The 19,862-nt window shown below is 35.4% G+C and overlaps 1 protein-coding gene across 2 annotated transcripts in view; it reads left to right on the top strand.

Moving 5' to 3' along the window:
* The window catches only part of GRIK2 (glutamate ionotropic receptor kainate type subunit 2), a 723,766-nt gene that overhangs the window by 268,095 nt on the left and 435,809 nt on the right, over nucleotides 1–19,862 (top strand). For both annotated transcript variants that reach the window (XM_068985543.1, XM_068985544.1), the window contains exons 2-3: nucleotides 3,609–3,776; nucleotides 7,912–8,169. In XM_068985543.1, coding sequence (XP_068841644.1) covers nucleotides 3,609–3,776; nucleotides 7,912–8,169 — 426 coding nt within the window. The remainder of the gene's footprint in view (nucleotides 1–3,608; nucleotides 3,777–7,911; nucleotides 8,170–19,862) is intronic.

The raw sequence follows: 19,862 nt of genomic DNA, 5'->3' as shown, positions 1-19,862 counted from the left end.
CCCAGCCACTGCCCCTTCCAGGAGACCCACATTCCTGCCTGGGGTATGTATGGCAGTGGCAAGGAGTGTCTGTTCTCATTCCATCTAGACTCCCTGAGATCAGCTGTTTCACTCTCAGCCTTAAATGTTTCTTCTCTGACTCAGACAGTTGCCCTGACTTGGGGATTGGACCCCTGCTTCAGTTCCCCCACTTGCTGAGGACAGGTCCAGTCCTACTAACACTCCTGTTTTTTCCCCTACTTCCTTCATCCTACAAAGTTTTGCACGGTTCTATATATTCTTTTCCATTGGTCAAGTACTCTTGTCCGCTCTCAGCTGGTGTTCTGCATGCACTTCTGTGTCTGAAGGTGTATTCCTGATGTATCCATGGAGAGAGATGTACTCCACATCCACCTACTTCTCTGCCATCGTGTTCTCCCTCTAAACTTTGTGTTTTGTATTGGGGTGTACCTCTGTCCATGGGGATTCTCTAGGCAAGAATAATGTAATGGGTTGCTATGCCCTCCTCCAGGGGATCTTCCTAACCCAGGGATCAAACCCAGGTCTCTCACACTGCAGGTGGCTTCGTTACCATCTGAGCCACTAGGGAAGCCCCGAAATACTGGAGTGTGTAGCCTCTCCCTTCTCCAGGGGATCTTCTCAACCCAGAAATCAAACCAGCATCTCCTGTGCTGCAGGCGGATTCTTTACCAGCTGATATACCAGGGAAGCCTTACTATGAATATTCCTGTACATGTTTTTCTTTCTTCTTCTCTTTTTAGCTGTTTGAACTTTTTGTTTTATATTGAAGTATAGCCAGTTAACAATGTTGTGATAGTGTCAGGTGAACAATGAAAGAACTCTGTCATACATATTCATATATCCATTCTCCCCCAAACTCCCCTCCCATCTAGATTGCTGCATAACCTTGAGCAGAGTTCCATGTGCTCTCCAGTAGATCCTTGTTGATTATCCATTCTAAATATAGCAGTGTGTACCTGTCCATCCCAAACTCCCTAACTATCCCTTCCCATCATCCTTCCCTCTGGCAACCATAAGCTTGTTCTTAAAGTCTGTGTGTCTGTTTCTTGTCTTATAAGTTCATTTGTATCATTTCTATTTAGATTCCACATATAAGAGATGTCATACAATATTTCTTCTTATTTTGGTGAATATAGATATACAGTTTTTCTTGGACATAAAACCTGGAGCAAAATTTTGGGCCACAGAGTTGGTGTAGTCTCAATATTAGAAGACTCTGACACATCATTTTCAAAGTAGATTGTTATTTTGAAGAGAGGTGAAGGATAGGAAAGGTGTAACCTGCTATTATCATGTGTTGACCATTTCTGTATGCTTATTTTCTCTTTATGCATGCTAAGTTGCTTAAGGCATATCTGACTTTGTGCGACACTATGGACTGTAACCTGCCAGGCTCCTCTCTGTCCATGGAATTCTCCAGGCAAGAATACTGGAGTGGGTTGCCATGCTCTCCTCCAGGGGATTTCCCCCATTTTGCACTTATACCACATTCAAATTACAATTTGAACAGAGAAAAGTAGAAGATTCAGTTTTTCATTTTATTTTGCTGTTAAGAAATGACTTCCGGTTTGCATTTCTGAAATCAATTCCATGTTCCTAATTAAGCTTAAGAAGTATTTTCCAATTACTCAATTATTTTTCTGTTCCATATATATGATCTTACATTTCTAACTGCATATTTTTATTGAAGTCGTCTTATCTCACATTTTAGGAATTAGGAAGTTTTGTGCATTTTGCCGGAATGAAATTTTGAAGAAAATTACTAATTTGTAGTGGAGCAGGCAAGGGCTTTCATGAACAGATTCTAATGTTGCCTCTATCATTTGATAGCTGCATGATCTTCAGTGACAAGATAGTTTTCTGTAAAACTATACTACTTGGGATTGCTTTGAAGACTCAGTGAAATCTTAAACACTTATGTAGTGTTTGCTCTATGGTCATCACTGATTCTAAGTGCTTTCTTATGACACAATTTGCTTTCTATTAACAATTCTATGTACTAGCTCTATCATCATCTCTTTTTTTAGAGATGAAGAAACTCAGACTGAAGATTTAAGCAACTGCCCAATTTGCCTGGGATGACACGTGGCAGAGCCAGAATGTAAACACAGTTTGGCTCTGGAGTCCATGCTCATACCACTGTTCTCCTCCACATACATGACATCTAATTTTGTTTTTGATGCCCATTAAGTATTTGGATGTCAATAAATACTTATTATCCTTCTGCTTAGCATAACTCACCATGATTTAAAACATATTCGGAGTATAATTTCACAATAAGTTGGCTGTTCTGTAACCATACCATCAAATTAGTTGAAAAAAGAGAAATATTTCCAACTAATATGATGTAAAATGAAATATTTCCAATTCTTCCTGAATATAAATTTGTCCAATCACTGCGGTATCTTCTGAGTCCTAATTCCTCATATTTGGAGGAATTATTACCATACCATGACTTTCTTAGTCATTTAGAATAGGTAGTGTGCTGATGTCTCCCGACATTCGTGTGTCAAAAGACTTTTGATGAGGTATGAATTGCAAGCTGTGGAAATGTCCTATTCAAGGGAGTTTATTTGTGAATGACTGTGCTGAGAGCATGTGGTGTGAAGTTTGAAAGGGAGAAAAATAAATGTTCATTATTTTTAATGTTTTGGTTTCCTAAAGACAGAGGTTGGAGGATGTCAGCTATCAGGTGCTCCCCCTTTCATTTCATTCACCAAACCAACAAGGAAGAGATTCCCTTGGAGACAAAGTTCTCAGTTAGGTCACTCACAACTGAAGAGAGAAAGAGGATATCAAGGCTGGGACACAACTGAGGGGACTGGCCTGAGACACAGCTGGTGGAAGGTGCCAAATGGAAAGAACACATGGTTAAATTATATTCCACATTTTATGACCAAAATTATTTGCTACAATGTTATTCACTGCCTAAGGAATTTTCATGGTTTGGGAGAGCTATCTTTCAAAAATGTCAAGTCTTTTCTGAAACAGGATGTAGAGTAAAACACATAGAAAATGCTACTTTGTTCTTTTTCTTACAAGTAAAATGCTGCAATTTGCAAGTGAATTAAGTATTTTGGGTTTTTAACATGGTAAGTTATTATTAAACTTAAAACTATTAAAAATTATGCTAAGGAATTCAGATGTCTGAATTAACAGAGACAAATTTAATACAGTTTTCCCAATGCTAACCTTATAGTTTTGTATCAATATAGAGGGCTGATTATTTTGGAACTGGGCAAATCTTTAAGAATTCAGTACTTAATGCAGGATCTATACATACCTAGGCCCTAAAAGAAGCAACTACAAACTAAAAAGACAAAATCATATTCAAATCATATAAAATTTTGATATCAATATCAAAGAAATTTTGCCAATGTGAATTTATGTTAAATGTGAATTTATGCATAAATTCAAATTTTTATTTGAATATTTGAAGTATTCGTACTCCACATTCTTAGACAAATCACATATACTCACACACACTCACACAAATTAAGTACCCAAATACATACATAAAAGTATAGATACCTTCCAAGATTTTCTCTATCTTGTAAGAACTGTGTGATTTTTCCTTTCTTTGCCAGGTGGTATTTTTGAATATGTGGAATCTGGCCCAATGGGAGCTGAGGAACTTGCATTCAGATTTGCTGTGAACACAATCAACAGAAACAGAACATTGTTGCCCAATACCACCCTTACCTATGACACCCAGAAGATAAACCTCTATGACAGTTTTGAAGCATCCAAGAAAGGTAATTGATAGATATTTAATAGTGTGTTTTCTGAAATTCAAATTTTTAGCTACTCTGAGAGATTTAATCTACAAAGTAAGTAATAAGTCACTAGAAATATTTTCATGCAAATATTTCTTTTTGAGCTGCACTTACATATTTTTTTTCAGGAAAGGTAAAGTGATATGATTACCTGCTGAAAAAATTTGCTTATAACATGAAATGTAGTTAGGTCTGGGATAGTGAAGTTGTTTTCTTTTCCCCCATTAATCCTTTTGTTTTATTACTAAACTATTTCTATTTTAAGAACCTACTAAAATAAAAAAAATACCATCAGTGGATTTTACCAAGGTTTACAATCCAATTTTACATTTTTATTTGCATTATGTGTCAATTCTACTTTACTACTGTGGTCTTAATTTACTGAGTATCTTGAAAGTTCTATGGTTCTAAGTGACTTAAAAATGTCAGCCTAATTTTAAAACTTAATTGGAAAAATTTGATCAGTCTTTCATTTATGTTGCCTATTTTTTAGCCACTTGATATTTCTTTTTGTAACTGAGAATAAATGGCTAATGATATAAAAATTGGATTACATGAAGAAATAATAAAAATACCTTATGAATTTTATTTGTTATTTTCTAAAGCTGTATTTTCAATATAAGAGTAGAAATATAATTTTCTGAGATATGAGTTTAATACATATGTTAAAGTAATAGAGAAACTACTGTCAAGGCATTATTTTAACCAAACAACAGTTTTAGAAATAAATATGTTTTGAGAGATGTTTTCATTGGCTTACTTTGTCTAAGTAGGTGATTTTTTTCTCTTGCATAGTTAGCATTCATGAAATTAAATTCCATAAGGTAGATTTTCTCAAAGGAGTGGACTTAGAAAGCGTTTGTTCTAAATTCTTATTTTTAAAACAGTGTTTGCTATTCTGTAATACTAATATTGTTTTATTAGCTACCTTACATTGATAGAAATGTACATAATTACTTATAATTCTAACTCAGTACAGAGTTCTTCTAAATTCATTAATATTAATGGCAGTTGATAAGATATAATATTTCTTAAGATGAAAGTATCCTTCTTTTCCCCCAGCTAACTAGTGTTTATCAAAGCCTATGTTCTGCCTGCCCTTTGAATTCATATCTTTATGAATAAAAATAAGTTTCCACATTTCAGAACCATGTCAAGGTGATGAAAGATTTTGAAGGCTGAAAAAAGGGTAAAGGTTATTGTGAAATATGACATGTGTCATCATAATTGCAAAATAAGTCATTAGCTGCAAGACAAGAGCATTTGATTAGTGATATCATTCATAATTATTTCCATTAGGAAGAAGAAGCTCTGTCTCAAATGAAATAATTTAGACCAAAGAATATGGAATATGAGTACAGTATAAATAAAATATTAATAGATTCTTAATGGTGACTTCAAAGTAGTAACATAAAAAAAAAAAGTAGACTAGAGTGTTCTGATAACAAACATCTTACTACCTTGGGAATATCTTAGCAAAATTATGAGGTGGTAAACTCATTTGGTTTTTAGAATATTAAAAAATATTTACAAATTTTTCACTCGTTAAAAATCCATTGGGAATCTAATTCCTGAAGTGACTTTTGCCTGAAGCTGAAAAAGCTCAAATAAGTGTATAAATAACTTTCTTTGTGAGGTATTGAAATGGTGGATATCATGGTTTGGATCTTGTCTTGTGAAGCACTTGCTTGTTAACCTATGACTGCTTGGGTGGCACAGCAATATGTAAAGAGATAATATGAAGTGAAAGTCGCTCAGTCATGTATGGAATTCTCAGCCCAAAATACTGAAGTGGGTAGCCCATTACCTTCTCCAGGGGATCTTCCCAACACATTGCAGGCAGATTCTTTACCATCTCAGCCACCAGGGAAGCCCAAGAATACTGCAGTGGGTAGCCAATCCCTTCTTCAGCAGATCTGCTCAACCCAGGAATTAAACCGGGGTCTCCTACATTGCAGGCAGATTCTTTACCAGCTGAGCTACCAGAAAATCCCACTAATGAAAAGGAGAGATCTAATATAGTTTTGAATCTTATGAGACCTCAATAATATATGTGATACTGATATGATTCACTATAAAATACCAATTCATTTGGACATTGTTAAACTTTTTAAAATTTATTTTTCCAAGGCAAGAATGTAAGTTCAATGTTTAAATTTTTGCTGACATATGATCTTATATTTTTTAATAGATAATACTGTTTTGCTCAATAAACTCTGATGCATTAGAATTTGAATTATTTTTTGAATCATATATTGCTTTTAAATGACTCCTCTGATACCCCAAAACTCTATTTTTAATTTGAAACACTCTTCAGAAGCTCTGTATAAGCTAATATGTTTTTAACATTTCTTGATTTGTGACGTCAAAAATCTAGAGAAGGAAGGTCTTTTATTTTCAATGTATATGAATTAAAATTTATGTGAGTGAAAAACTTGAGGCTCCAAACTTTCTACTGATTCAGAATTCTGATTATTACTTTAAAATTAAGAATCTATATGTGTTCAAAAACTATATATATATATATATCGAATTGTATTTTTGAAAAAAGATTAAACAAATGTGTTTTTTCTAACTAAAATTTATTAAATACCTCTGTGCTTAAGAATCCATCCATCAAATTGCATTTTATGTGGCAAAATCTCTGAAGGAAAAATCAGTAAATTTTGCACAGTAGAATGACAAACTATTTTGAAAGGATTAAGACTGAAAATCTAATTGATCCCTGAATCCCAGTAACAATAGTCATCTGTTAAATATTTTAGTCATCCTTATATATTTTCAGGAATAGACAGACTGTTGCCTCTTGGAACAGACTTCCATATTTGAACATTTCTTAAGTTGTGTCAGAATTCATGAGACGCTTCTATACATTTGCCCTAATTCTTCCTTTTCCAGTCAAAAGAAACAAATTTTAGCCTCTTTCACAGATCAGATTCTTCATATATTTAAAGATGAGTTTCATGTTTCCAGTAATTATTGACTTTCTAGACCCAGACTTACCAGTTGCTTTAGTATACCTTACACAATTTAAAGTCCTGTCACAGTTTTGCTATTCCTGTCTGAATACCTTCTAATTTGTTTATGTGTATCTTAATTACTATAATTATTATTTATGTGAATAAAATTTTCTACATGTAAATATAAAGTTAAAACTAATTTAGTACATCATAAAAGTCTTATAGTGTCCAAAAGCCAAATAAATAAAGATGATTAAATATTTCTGTTTTTAATTAAATACTTTGATGTTCTTCCTACTCAATGAGATTAATCCCTATGAACTCACCCTCTGTGACTCATGTCAGGTTTTGTATGGGTCTTTGTATGCACAGCTTGACCTATATCGTCAGATATTGCAGACACTAAACTATGTGCCCATCCATAGCTTTTTAGATAGGCTATGAAAAATAGATGGATTCTTTTTTTTTAATATAAATTTATTTATTTTTATTGGAGGTTAATTACTTTACAATATTGTATTGGTTTTGCCATACATCAACATGAATCCGCCACAGGTATACGCATGTTCCCCATCCTGAACCCCCTTCCCTCTTCCCTCCCCGTCCCTCCCATCCCTCTGGGTTGTCCCAGTGCACCAGCTCCAAGCATCCAGTATCATTCATCAAACCTGGACTGGCGATTCATTTCATATATATTATACAGGTTTCAATGCCATTCTCCCAATAGATGGATTCTGATTCAGAATCTGAAATTGTAGAGGATGACCGGAGAATTTGGGAAGGAACATTATTCCCCTGATTCGAAGTATTTCCCTGAAGGATCCCCTGGATATGAAGTATTTTTGCAAAATGAATATTTACCCCTTAAATTCTAAAATATTCTCTCTCTTTCTCCTTCCCCCTCTCCTCCCTTGACATTATTTGTGGAGTTTTTATATTTGAACATTAGGCTGTAGGTGTCTAGGTGCATTTCCCTTCTAGCAAACTGAGAATATTTGGAGTTAGGCAAAACGTAAAATAAGCTAGATGTAGATGTTATATTAAGGGCAAACAAATCGTCCTTCAGAATGATGCCTTTGGGACAATGATAATGTGGTTCTGTTGGCACACTGGCATCTCCTCTCATTACTGACAGACTTCTGTCTCCTCTGCAGCCTGTGATCAGCTGTCTCTTGGGGTGGCTGCCATCTTCGGGCCTTCGCACAGCTCTTCAGCAAATGCAGTTCAGTCTATCTGCAATGCTCTGGGGGTTCCCCACATCCAGACCCGCTGGAAGCACCAGGTGTCAGACAACAAAGATTCCTTCTATGTCAGTCTCTACCCAGACTTCTCTTCACTCAGCCGTGCCATTTTGGACTTGGTGCAGTTCTTCAAGTGGAAAACTGTCACAGTTGTCTATGATGACAGCACTGGTAAGAAAAAATCAGTAGCCTTTGGGGCTATGCTTTAAATGTAGATAATTTTCTGAAACTCATTTGAGATTCTTGCTGTGTTATTGTTTTTTGTTTTAAAATTAAGGGATAGAAAAACATTTGTAATCAAACACTGATTTCATATATCCAAATAAAGAACAACTAAATCATACATTTTTTTCCTGTGTGTGAGTAAAATAAGCACTTTTGTTGTGGGAATGATCAGTTACTGTGAACTATAGTGTTGGATGAAGGATAGAGATAGTATGAAATATCACATTGAAACATTTATTCAAACATTTTTTTTCTACCAGTTTCAGTGTATTTTCCCAAAGTAAAGCCTTATAATGAGCTGTCACTGAAACTTATCAAGAAATCTAGAGAAATAAAGAAATTTAGAATTTTGCCTTAACATTTTCTGTATTTACTTATGTGCAAAGAATGTGTATGAAAAATAATAACCTTTCTATCTGTATAGCATGTTAAAACTGTTTATATGCATACATAAGGGCTTACTACATGGTATTTGTTTTTGTGTCTTTAAATGAATATTTGCTGGCTAGAGGTTGTCTGTGCTTTCTTGTTGTAATGCATGTTATTTTATATATGAATGGTTATCTTGAAGTATCAAATAAAAATAAATCTCAGATATACAAAGAAAGTAAAAAGTAAAATAAAGTAATAATTTGCTTGGAAGTTATATTGGTGAAGAAACTGCATACTATTTTATTACCTAGTGATAAGAAATTTCACCTTAAGATGTTTATCACTGGTCTACAGGGAGTTACAGGGTTGGAGAAACAATGTAAATAATTTGAAATTTTTTAAAAAATGGGATAAGAAAGAGTAAGTCTTAATATACATTAATAGTGTAATTTTGCGAGCTTTTCCCAGTTGGCACAGTGGTAAAGAATCTGCCAATCAGTGTAAGAGACACAAGAGACAAGAGGTGTGGTGTGATCCCTGGGCCAAGAAGATTCCCTGCAGTAGGAAATGGAAACCCATTCTTGCCTGGAAAATTCCATAGACAGAAGATCCTGGCAGCTACAGTCCACTGGGTCACAAAGAGTCAGACACAGCAGAGCACACACATGTGCACACACACACACAAGTGTAACTTTGCACTTTTTAGTTAAAAAAGTAAAATTTTTATTTAAAACTTAATTTTAGAAAGAATACTTAAATTCCTAAAATAACCTAAGTACCTTTGATGTGTTTTTTAGCTTAAAATAGAGTTACTAAATTTATTGCATTGTTTTATTCTAAATCATTATTTTGTGTCATTGATAAAGTTATATATGTCAAATTATGAATGGCAGGTTCTATGTGAATGGTTTCTCTGAGCATGTATAACATGATGTTCCAGGGCTAGCTCAGTTGCAAATTGGTCCACTTATGTTTGTATGTGTGTGAAGTCACTTCAGTCGTGTCCAACTCTGTGCAACCCTATCGACTGTAGCTTGCCAAGCTTTTCCATCCATGGGGTTCACCAGGCAAAACTAGGCATGCTCTTTACCATTAGTGCCGCCTGGAAAGCTCCACTTATGTTTATGAATGGTCATATATAGAAATATACAAAATATGAATATAAATTCATTCTGAATCTATTGTTGATTTACTTCTCCTTTCCTTCCTGTTATACTGCAGGTGAATTCTGAGTAAATATTATATATCCTCATATGTACATGCACATACACATGGTACATACACACATATATATATATATATATGTATGTTAGATGTGATATTTTATACTTATTTATTATCTTAAAACCCCTCATAGTAGAAAGAGAGTTGGCAAATGTCTGAAATGTTTATGATATACCACCTTTCCTTACTATTCTGTTTGTATGTATATGGGTGTGACATTTTTATTTCATATATGTGGTTCTTGAGTGAGTGAAAAAAGGGATAATAAGATTTGTAATCAAGGTCACATCATAATCTGGCAAAGCAGTGTTTCATATATAATTGATCCTTTGCTGGAGTATTATTCTAAATATTTACTTCATTGTGACAAATTTAAACAGATATATATATATGTATATATAGTCAGTTAATTAGATATATAGACCTTTAATGGAAACTTGACCTGAGATTAAATTTATTAAAAAGTTTAAGTTACTATTTAAAAGAAACTTTACCACAGCTAACACTTCAAGTTGATATCAATACTTACAAATTCCAAAAGTCTTTGATTATTTCAATATGAATGCTAAGAGTCATTACAGGATTATTCATCGAATAGGTATCCTTAAAAATCATCTGAGGGGAGAGAAAGCATGTTAATGCTTCATTTTATGCAATATTTAATCCAACAAATTTTGATTAAGCATCTGCTACATGCCAGGGACAATACCAGGTGTGAGTATATGCCAGTAAAAGAAACAAAATCCTGGCCCTTCTTGAGTTTCTAGTTTATAATTAAGGACATGAAATTATTCATGTTTTTAGTAGTATTTGTAGTGAAATAATTGCCTCTATAACCACTGTACTATGTGTGCTCTTCCCTTTAACAGACTTTTGAGAACTTTGCTATTCTTAATTATTTTTTCAGAGGCTAGAGCTGACTCAAAGACACATAGAAGATTCTCTTTGAACTGTGTTCATAAATCTATAGAAGTAGGCTTTTTTTGTTTGTTTGGATATGTTTAAAAGTCTCAAGGTGGAATTTTAACAACAGAACTCAACAGAGAAAATCTATAAACTTCCCAAGTAAACAAGATGACTATTTGCTCATGTGGGAGAAAATCTGATGACAGCTAGGACAGTGAACTGAACTGGGAGAACATCCACCTTATACCCAATGAGATAAACATTATTAACTTCCTTATGGACTTATATATCTGCTGTTCATTGCAGCATGAAGTGCATTTTATTTATGTTTCTTTTTTCCCTTTCCAGATTTATTATGTGTGCTCTTCCTCCCATTTATATTCATTTCTATTTCATTGTGTTGTCCAGTTTGATACCTGATAATTATACTTTCATCCAGTCTTTGTTCCCACCCCCAAAACAGATGGGGTGATAGATGGAATATAGTGCTGGAGTAGGAGAAATTCTTAGAACGATGTTAACAGGAGCTGTTTATTTTTTATGATAATTAGCATTTGTTGTTGCCATGGATGAATGCTTTTAAACACCCTGAAAGTCTGTTATAGCTCTGAACGATGTCCAAAATGATGGAAAAGAATTGGCTTCAGAAACAAAGCTGTGTTTCTGTCAGTCATTTTGGAGCATATGATTCATTTTAAATATAAACTAAAAATAAGTTGGATAGCTCTCAGCTTGTAAGCAATTCCAAGATAAGTTGTGAATATTTGCTTTAAAATTCCTGTGTTTCATCTTTGTTTATAGATCAGCAGACCATTAACAAAGAACTCTGAACTGGTAAACAGAAGCCTGGGATTCTAGTCCCAAATTTGTTACTAAATTACTGGTACAACTTTGGAAAAGAGAAGAAGGAAATTGAAATGACTACAGAAAACAGCTATGATGCACTAGGCATTGAGGTAGCTGCTATTGTACATAAATTATGATGCTTAATCTTCAGAGCAATTCTATAAAAACAACACAACTGTAGGGATATAGGTCATCATCTCACTATCCTTGCTTCCTCCGGTAGTTGGCTCTTCTGCCCACCAGTAGCCCAAGGTAGAAACCTGAGCATCTGCCTTGATTCCAACCTTTCTTCAGCCCCACAATCAAGCTCTAATGGTAATTTAATTCTATACCTCTGAGAACTCTTAAATCTGTTCATTCTTTCATGCTTTCTAACTAATTCTTAAGTCAAAATATTTCATCTGGATTATTACTAACAGCCTCCTAACTGATGTTCCTGCTAATCCAGTAAAAAGTAAATTTTAAAAATGTAATTCTGACCCATTATCCTATTAATAGTTTCTCTTGGTCTAAGGATAAAGTCAAAGCTTTTTTGAAAGTCTTATAAGACCTGATGTGATCTAGTTCCTGTACCTCTCCAATATTTGAATGTAAACTTGAGTCTAAATCCTTCACTTAGGTCTTTTAAATTGAGCCATTAAATTTCCTTTGGTTTCTGAAAAATACTGTCCTGTCCGCCTGTTTCTCTCATTCTGACTCCTGCTCCTCCTCCCCAGAAAACACACACACATACACTTGTGTATTTGCACCCACACATTCATTTGCACCATTTGACTTAGATGTCACAAAGAAAGGCTGTCCTGACCCCAGCTCCCAAGCAGAAATAGGTTTCCCTCAATACATTCCCATAGCCTTGTGGTTCTCCTGTGACCCTCCCCCATGAGAACACCATTACATCACAGATGACTGTTCTTGGCTGAATTTTCCACTAGATCAAATACAAATCTGAATAGCTTAGAACCTAAGGTTGCCCACCATTCTATCACTAGCACCTAGGTATTACCTGGCTAATGGAAATACCTGAATCAATATTTAAGGAATGAATGCATAAAAAGGTATTATCATATCCATTGTTTAGACAAAGAAGCTCCAATGGATTAAGTCATCTGTCCAAGGTTGACTTAGTTTGACAGCTTTTTAATACTTTGCCATTGAATAAGCAGATTCAACAATAATTTTCAGATATATAGACATGATTTCTTCTATCATTTCAAAAATTTTATAAGTAATCTGAATTGTGCTTATATGTTAATAACAGTTAAAATATATTTACTTGTTTACTTATTTGAACAATCATTGTCAAGTTTCTTCTGTATACCAGGTACAGATCTATGTTCAGCATGAGAGACAGGATTATAGGTAAAACTTTGTCTCCATGTGCTCAGAGTTGAGTGAGGGGGAGATAGAGCATGTGAACAGGTACTATTATAGTGTAACAAGTACAGATAGAGACAAGAAAATAATATTGTGACATTTTAGGGGATGAATATAGACATAAAAGAATTTAGGGGAGTGGAAGGTTTTAAAGGCAGAGGAGAATTTTGGAGAAGGTGAGATAATTTTGAAATTATCATAAAGCACAAGAAGAAATGCTTCAACTAGAGAAGGGGCTTAAGGGAGTAATGTATAAATGTGAGAATGCCTGGGAAGCTGGTTTGTCAGGGAATTGCAGGCACTTCATTAAAATGGATCATCAGGAAAAGGAAGATGAGGAAGAATGAGGGAGAATGTATACAAGGCCAATGTAGGAGAAATCAAAAGGAGCTTTTTCCTAGCTACTGTGCTTTGGAGTTTACATGTTACAGCAGTATCAGTCGTGTCTGCCTGATGTGAACCTGCTTTTCAAACCACATTGAGTGCCTCGGGGATAGAAAGACACTCAGTCAGTACCTTTCAGAGGCGATCAAAAAGGACAGAGAGAGGGATATCCATAGACTGGACTTTGGATTGAAATCCTGGTTCTGTTGTGTAATTTCCAGCAAGTTACTTGACTTTAAAGACACAAGTTGACAACATTTGTAATTTGAAGATGATGCATACATCAGGGGATTGTTGTCATGATTAGTGAGATATGCAAAGTACTTTATAGATCCCATGTAGCCTCAGTTCAGTTCAGTCGCTCAGTCATGTCCGACTCTTTGCGACCCCATGAATTGCAGCACGCCAGGCCTCCCTGTCCATCACCAACTCCCAGAGTTCACTCAGACTCACGTCCATCGAGTCAGTGATGCCATCTAGCCATCTCATCCTCTGTCGTCCCCTTCTCCTCCTGCCCCCAATCCCTCCCAGCATCAGACTCTTTTCCAATGAGTCAACTCTTCCCATGAGGTGGCCAAAGTACTGGAGTTTCAGTTTCAGCATCATTCCTTCCAAAGAAATCCCAGGGTTGATCTCCTTCAGAATGGACTGGTTGGATCTCCTTGCAGTCCAAGGGACTCTCAAGAGTCTTCTCCAACACCACAGTCCAAAAGCATCAATTCTTTGGCGCTCAGCCTTCTTCACAGTCCAACTCTCACATCCATACATGACCACAGGAAAAACCATAGCCTTGACTAGACGGACCTTAGTTGGCAAAGTAATGTCTCTGCTTTTGAATATGCTATCTAGGCTGATCATAACTTTTCTTCCAAGGAGTAAGTGTCTTTTAATTTCATGGCTGCAGTCACTATCTGCAGTGATTTTGAAGCCCCCCAAAATAAAGTCTGACACTGTTTCCACTGTTTCCCCGTCTATTTCCCATGAAGTGATGGGACCGGATGCCATGCAGGGGCTTAAAAATGTCAACAGTAGAAATGCCTTGGGGGCTTCCCTGGTGGCTCAGGGTTGAAAATCTGCCTTCCAATGCAGGAGACACAGATTCGATCCCTGATTGGGGAATGAAAATCCCACACGTGCTGCAGGGCAACAACAGAAGTCCACAAGGTAACCAAAGACCTGGGCAGCCATGAAAAAAAAAAAAAAAAAAAAAAAAAGCCATGTGCTGTGTTCTGTTTATTCCTAACTATAAGAAAAGAAATTATCTTCAGTCCTATATTTTAAAGTATGAGGATATTTAGATGAAAGTTGAGGTAAGTTGCCCAAGGTTTCACAGCAAGTAAATGGTGCTGTGCTGTACTTAGTCGCTCAGTCATGTCCTACTCTGCAACCCCATGGACTGTAGCCCGCCAGTCTCCTCTGTCCATGGGGATGCTCCAGGCAAGAATACTGGAGTGGGTTGCCATGCCCTCCTCCAGGGGATCTTCCCGACCCAGGGATCAAACCCAGGTTTGAACCCACATTGCAGGCAGATTCTTTTAAGACTGAGCCCGCAAGGAAGCCCAAGTAAATGGTAGATCTGCATTTTTGACCCAGCGCTATCAACTGCAGAACTCACTGTATTAAATATTGTGACATAATGATAGCTATCATGTTTTTATTTGGTTCATTTTGTTGTCACTATTTTATTTTAAGAACAGGAATGACTTAGAACTTCTTTTGGTAGTTTCTCTGATTACAGTGTGGAGAATGCATTAGGGCTATTCAGATAATATGGGGGATAGGATAAGACCAGAAGCAAGAGAATTCTGAATTAGTCAAGTTGAAAAAAAGATAAGTTTCAATTAAAGAGTTTTTGATGGAAGGGTATTGAAATAGAATTCTGGGAAGATTTAGGAGATACAAATTGTAGGACTTAGTATGTAAGTAAACAGAGAAGGAATGGAGAGAGAGACAGTAAGAATGACCACTCTATTTCTGGTCTGGACTACTAATCAATGGCACATTTACCTAAAAGAGGAAAACAAGAGAAAAAAAAATGCGGGAAAAGGTATAATAAGTCTGACTTTTAACACATTAAACTTGAAGCACCTTTGACTCATACAGTTATATTGGAGAGAGAAATCCATCTTGAAAAATAGAAGTTTAGTATGGGCATATAATGCTCCTCTGCTTTCCATTTGGACTTCTTTGTGATAGGAGGAAATGAAGACAGTTGACAAAAAACAGAGTCATGGTACAAGAAAGTTCAGAGTAGGCAGTCATGAAGATGCGTACAGACCTGAAAATAATTTAGGGGAGAGAATGTAAATTTTTTTAATTAATGAGGAAAATCAGTAAATTTTTTAGATGTTAACATTAACAAACTTAACTTTGATTAATTTCATGACATGAGTATAGGAAAAAAGGTCAGGACCTTTATCCTAAGCAAAAGCAGAAATGATTTCTTTACTAACTTTATTAACTTGAATGAACTTTATTTATAGATTATTTTCTAGATACTCTTGTGTGTGATTAGAGTTAGTTTAAGAAAAATGTAAAGTCATTTAATGGGGCTTCCCAGGTGGCACAGTGGGTGAAAATCCACATGTAATGCAGGAGAGGCAGGAGACAGCAGTTCAATACCTGGGTCAGGAATATCCCCTGGAGGAGGACATGGCAATCCACTCCAGTATTCTTGCCTGGAGAGCAAAAAGTTGGACATGACTGAAATGACTCAGCATGCATGCACGAAGTCAGTTAACAGTAAAAATTATTTTATTTTGGGGGGTATATTTGTTTAAATAGAATAAATAAAATTACATAATTCAATACATGCTAATGGGAAAATATGTTTTTAGAAGTTACTAACTTTTGAATAATATAACAATTCTAGGGAAGCCTGTTATAAAACATATAACCAAATAAATTTAATTTTATTTCAAGGACTGGGATAATTTGAATCTAAGGTGATTGATTATATGTTATATGTTCTAAGTGCAGAGTCTTCAAGTTCTTTAGTTCCAAGTGGAAATACAATTAGCAATGAGTTAAAACTAATTATTTGGATATAGGTGAATACATAGCATCGCATATTACTGCTTCCATTAAGTTGGTTCTGCATGAACATAGGTTCTTTATTCCTATTTAAGCAAGCCTCAAAATTATTTGGAATATTATTATTAAACTTTGGTTACACAATAGTATTTTTAAACATGTTCATAGAACTAATTCTTTCTCTGAATTTTAAAGTCTTTAAAGTACTGCCAACTCTAAAAGACAAATATCCAATTTCTAATCCATAACAATCATACATTTCATATTTCTGCCAATAGTGGAGTAAATACACATGTATGTCTACAGTGTCTACAATGATCAGTGATATTTGCCAGTATTAGAAAATAAACAAAAAAATAACATAAAGTGAGAATAATTTCCTGGTGATAGTCAAACACTGCCAATTTTCTATATTTAAATCTGAAACATATTGGCATGAGTATCTTGGTAGTTACTTTTCTGCTAGCCTTTTTCTGGTCTTGTCTGTCTCCCTCTCTATGCTGTGTAGGAGAAAGATAGCACTTAAATTATCTTTCTGGTGTACTTGACAATTTTGACTGTTCCTTTCTTTAGTGGAAGAGTAAAATTCTCCTAGTTTGGCCTCTGTGCCATCATTCTCTCCTTGTTATCTCCTTTTCAGCCATTTATTCCCATTCTCATACTCTTAAACTCTTTTTTTCTTTCTCTGCTCCTTAAAAGCTCATGTCATTCAAGGTTTTATTCCCAGGCTTCCTGTTTTGTACTTGTTTACCTCACTTTCCCTGAAGCCTTCCATCTGACTTATGCCTTTCTTTGACTGAATGCTATAGACTCACCACTGGATACCTTAGATCCAGTCACCCATTGGTCAGCTTTATGTGGATATCTCCCCCAGCATAACAAAAGCAAACATACTGCTCTTATTCCCAGACTTGCTTTTTCTCTTGGGTTTCTGTCTTCAGCTAGCTAGATTCCTAGTGGCCGTTCTAGATTCTTGTTTGTCCTCTCAACCCTCGTTTCTAACTGATCACTTAATACCTCTCCTTTTTGTATCACATTTCTCAAATTTACCTCTTCCTCCATCCCAACCAGCTGTCTAAGTTAATATCCTTATTCTAAATCACCTAGACTATGTTCTGTCCTCTATTTAAGTTCATATCTCTGAGGCAGACAAAATGGTCTCTTTTAAAAGGACAGTGTGGTGCTGTCATGCCCAGGCATAAAGCTGTTTGGTGGTTCCTCATTTCTGGGAAAGATGAGTTCTAGAGCCACAGCATGGCGTGCATGGCTTTCTTCGTTGGCACTCTCATGCCTGATTTTCTTTCCCTGGTCTTTCCTTTCTCAACACTTATGCTGCAGCTCTCCCTGAATAATTGTAGTTCACCCTTAACAATCATCCTCTGTTCTGTCAAATCTCTTTGCTGTGCACAAATTGTTCTCTCGGCTTGTTATGCTCTTTTCTTTCAAGGATCTATTCACCACCTCCAGGTTTACCTTAAAATATTCTTACAAGTTTAATTTGTGAAGTAACCATCCCTAACTTTTCCTGACATGAGCTCATAATTCTATTCTTTGTGCATATGATGCAAGAGTTTAGTTGATAATATAGTTCATCATCAATTTTGTAGTATAGTTATCAACATGTTCACATGAGCCATGTAGCAAAGGTGACACTTTGTTTAGTCGAAGAGCTCTAAATATTTTATGTTTAATTTATCATTTGTTTGTTTCTTCATTTAAAAAAATAATTTATTTCTTATTTAGTTCACAGGTATCACACATTTACTCTGTGTCATTATTGTTTTAGGTACTGGAGATATAAGAATGAACAAAACAGACAAAACTTCTTTGCCTTGTGGAGTTTGCATTCTAGTGTAGAGTGATAATAACAAAATATGTCATTATATAGGATCAAATATGACGTGTTATGCAGAGAAATAAAGCAATGGAGGCATTAGGGAGTATTGCAATGTTAAGCTGCATTGTCAGAAGAGATCATATTTAGAAAGTGAAATTTAAGCTTGGTCTTGAATGAACTGAGGAAATATGTGATGGGAGTGTCTGAAGAAAGAGTGTTTCAGGTAAAAAGCAAGAACGTAAAAAAATAACCAAGGGAGAAGAGAGAAAGAATTTTAAGTAAAGCAGGGTTTTGTGTGTGTGTGTGTGTTTGTTTTTTTAATTTCAGTTTAGAAAAGGATGTTTTCAGAAACTGAAAACTAAAGGAGAGTTTTATGACGTCTGTCATTTTTTAATGTGTGCATATGTGTTTATATGTACATATATGGCTGCATATGTATATGTTCCATTATGACATGTTCCGTATGTCTTGGCAATGGTAAGTTATTTATTTAAAGATAACTCATTGTAGAGACTTGCCCACATACAAGCTTATTTGTGTATGAGTTAGTTAGTAGTGATTATGGCCCAGAGCTGTGTTGTGGTCTCATTTGCTCAGTCGTGTCTGACTCCTTTGAGACTCCATGGACTGTAGCCTGGAAGGCTCCTCTGTCCATGGGATTCTCCAGGCAAGAACACTGGAGTGGGTTGCCATTTCCTTCTCCAGGGGATCTTTCTGACCCAGGGGTCGAACCCGCATCTTGCATCTCCTGCATTGGCAGGCAGATTCTTTACCACTAAGTCACCTGGGAAGCCCATGGTCCATAGCACTGACCCTTAAAATAGTGATAGGATTCATTTATAATTGAAATAAAACTTTAGGGAAAGAAGAAAAAAAGAAAAAAGTAAGTTTGAGATATTCAGTTCTGCAAGATGTAATAGATCATTTATCAGATACTTGATTTAAAATAAACTGGTTCTGTATCAGAAATATTATTTAAAAAATCAAGATCCTGAATGGATTAAAACAATGATATTCATTGTACATCAGGTGAACACGACTGTCTTCTGTAACAGTTTTTTGTTTCCTATTCAACATTCTTTAAATGTTTATCTTGTTTTAAATATTAGGCATATAAACTATATTTGGGGGCAAAGTTCTTTAGAATCAAACATTTTGAAAAGCAAAAAAGAGTTCACACCCCAGTTCTAGACAGGCTAATTGTGCATCATTATTTAGAATCATCCCAGTTTGGAGGTGGCACAGTGTCCACTCTGTATTTCAGTGATTCAGAATGAACCTCAAAAAAATGAATTTTTTGCATAAATGCATTAAGAATGTACTAAATCTATCCTGTCATACATAGAGCTTTGGTTAGTGGAAGCTAATGATGATGCAAAACTAATATATACCTTTCCTTGCCTTCATATAATAACCAAAGGTATTATTTTACTCATCATAAATTCCTGCATTTCTGTAAACTCAGTCATCTTGCTTTGATAAAAGAAAATTTATTGCATAACAGATGTTAAAATTAAAGTCCAAAGCTCTGGTTCTTAAATTTAATTGATATCAAGGAATGGGATTTCCAGGGCTACTGTTAAAACTAGAGGTTTCTAGGTGAACTGCTATTACTCAGTAACTCTAGGGTTGTAGTCAAGGACTTGCAATTTGAATAGGACAC

The sequence above is a fragment of the Capricornis sumatraensis genome, chromosome 13 (genome assembly GCF_032405125.1).
Source record: "Capricornis sumatraensis isolate serow.1 chromosome 13, serow.2, whole genome shotgun sequence".
NCBI lineage: Eukaryota > Metazoa > Chordata > Mammalia > Artiodactyla > Bovidae > Capricornis > Capricornis sumatraensis.
The sequence above is the reverse complement of the archived record's forward strand: the minus strand, read 5'-3'. Positions and strand labels throughout refer to the sequence as shown.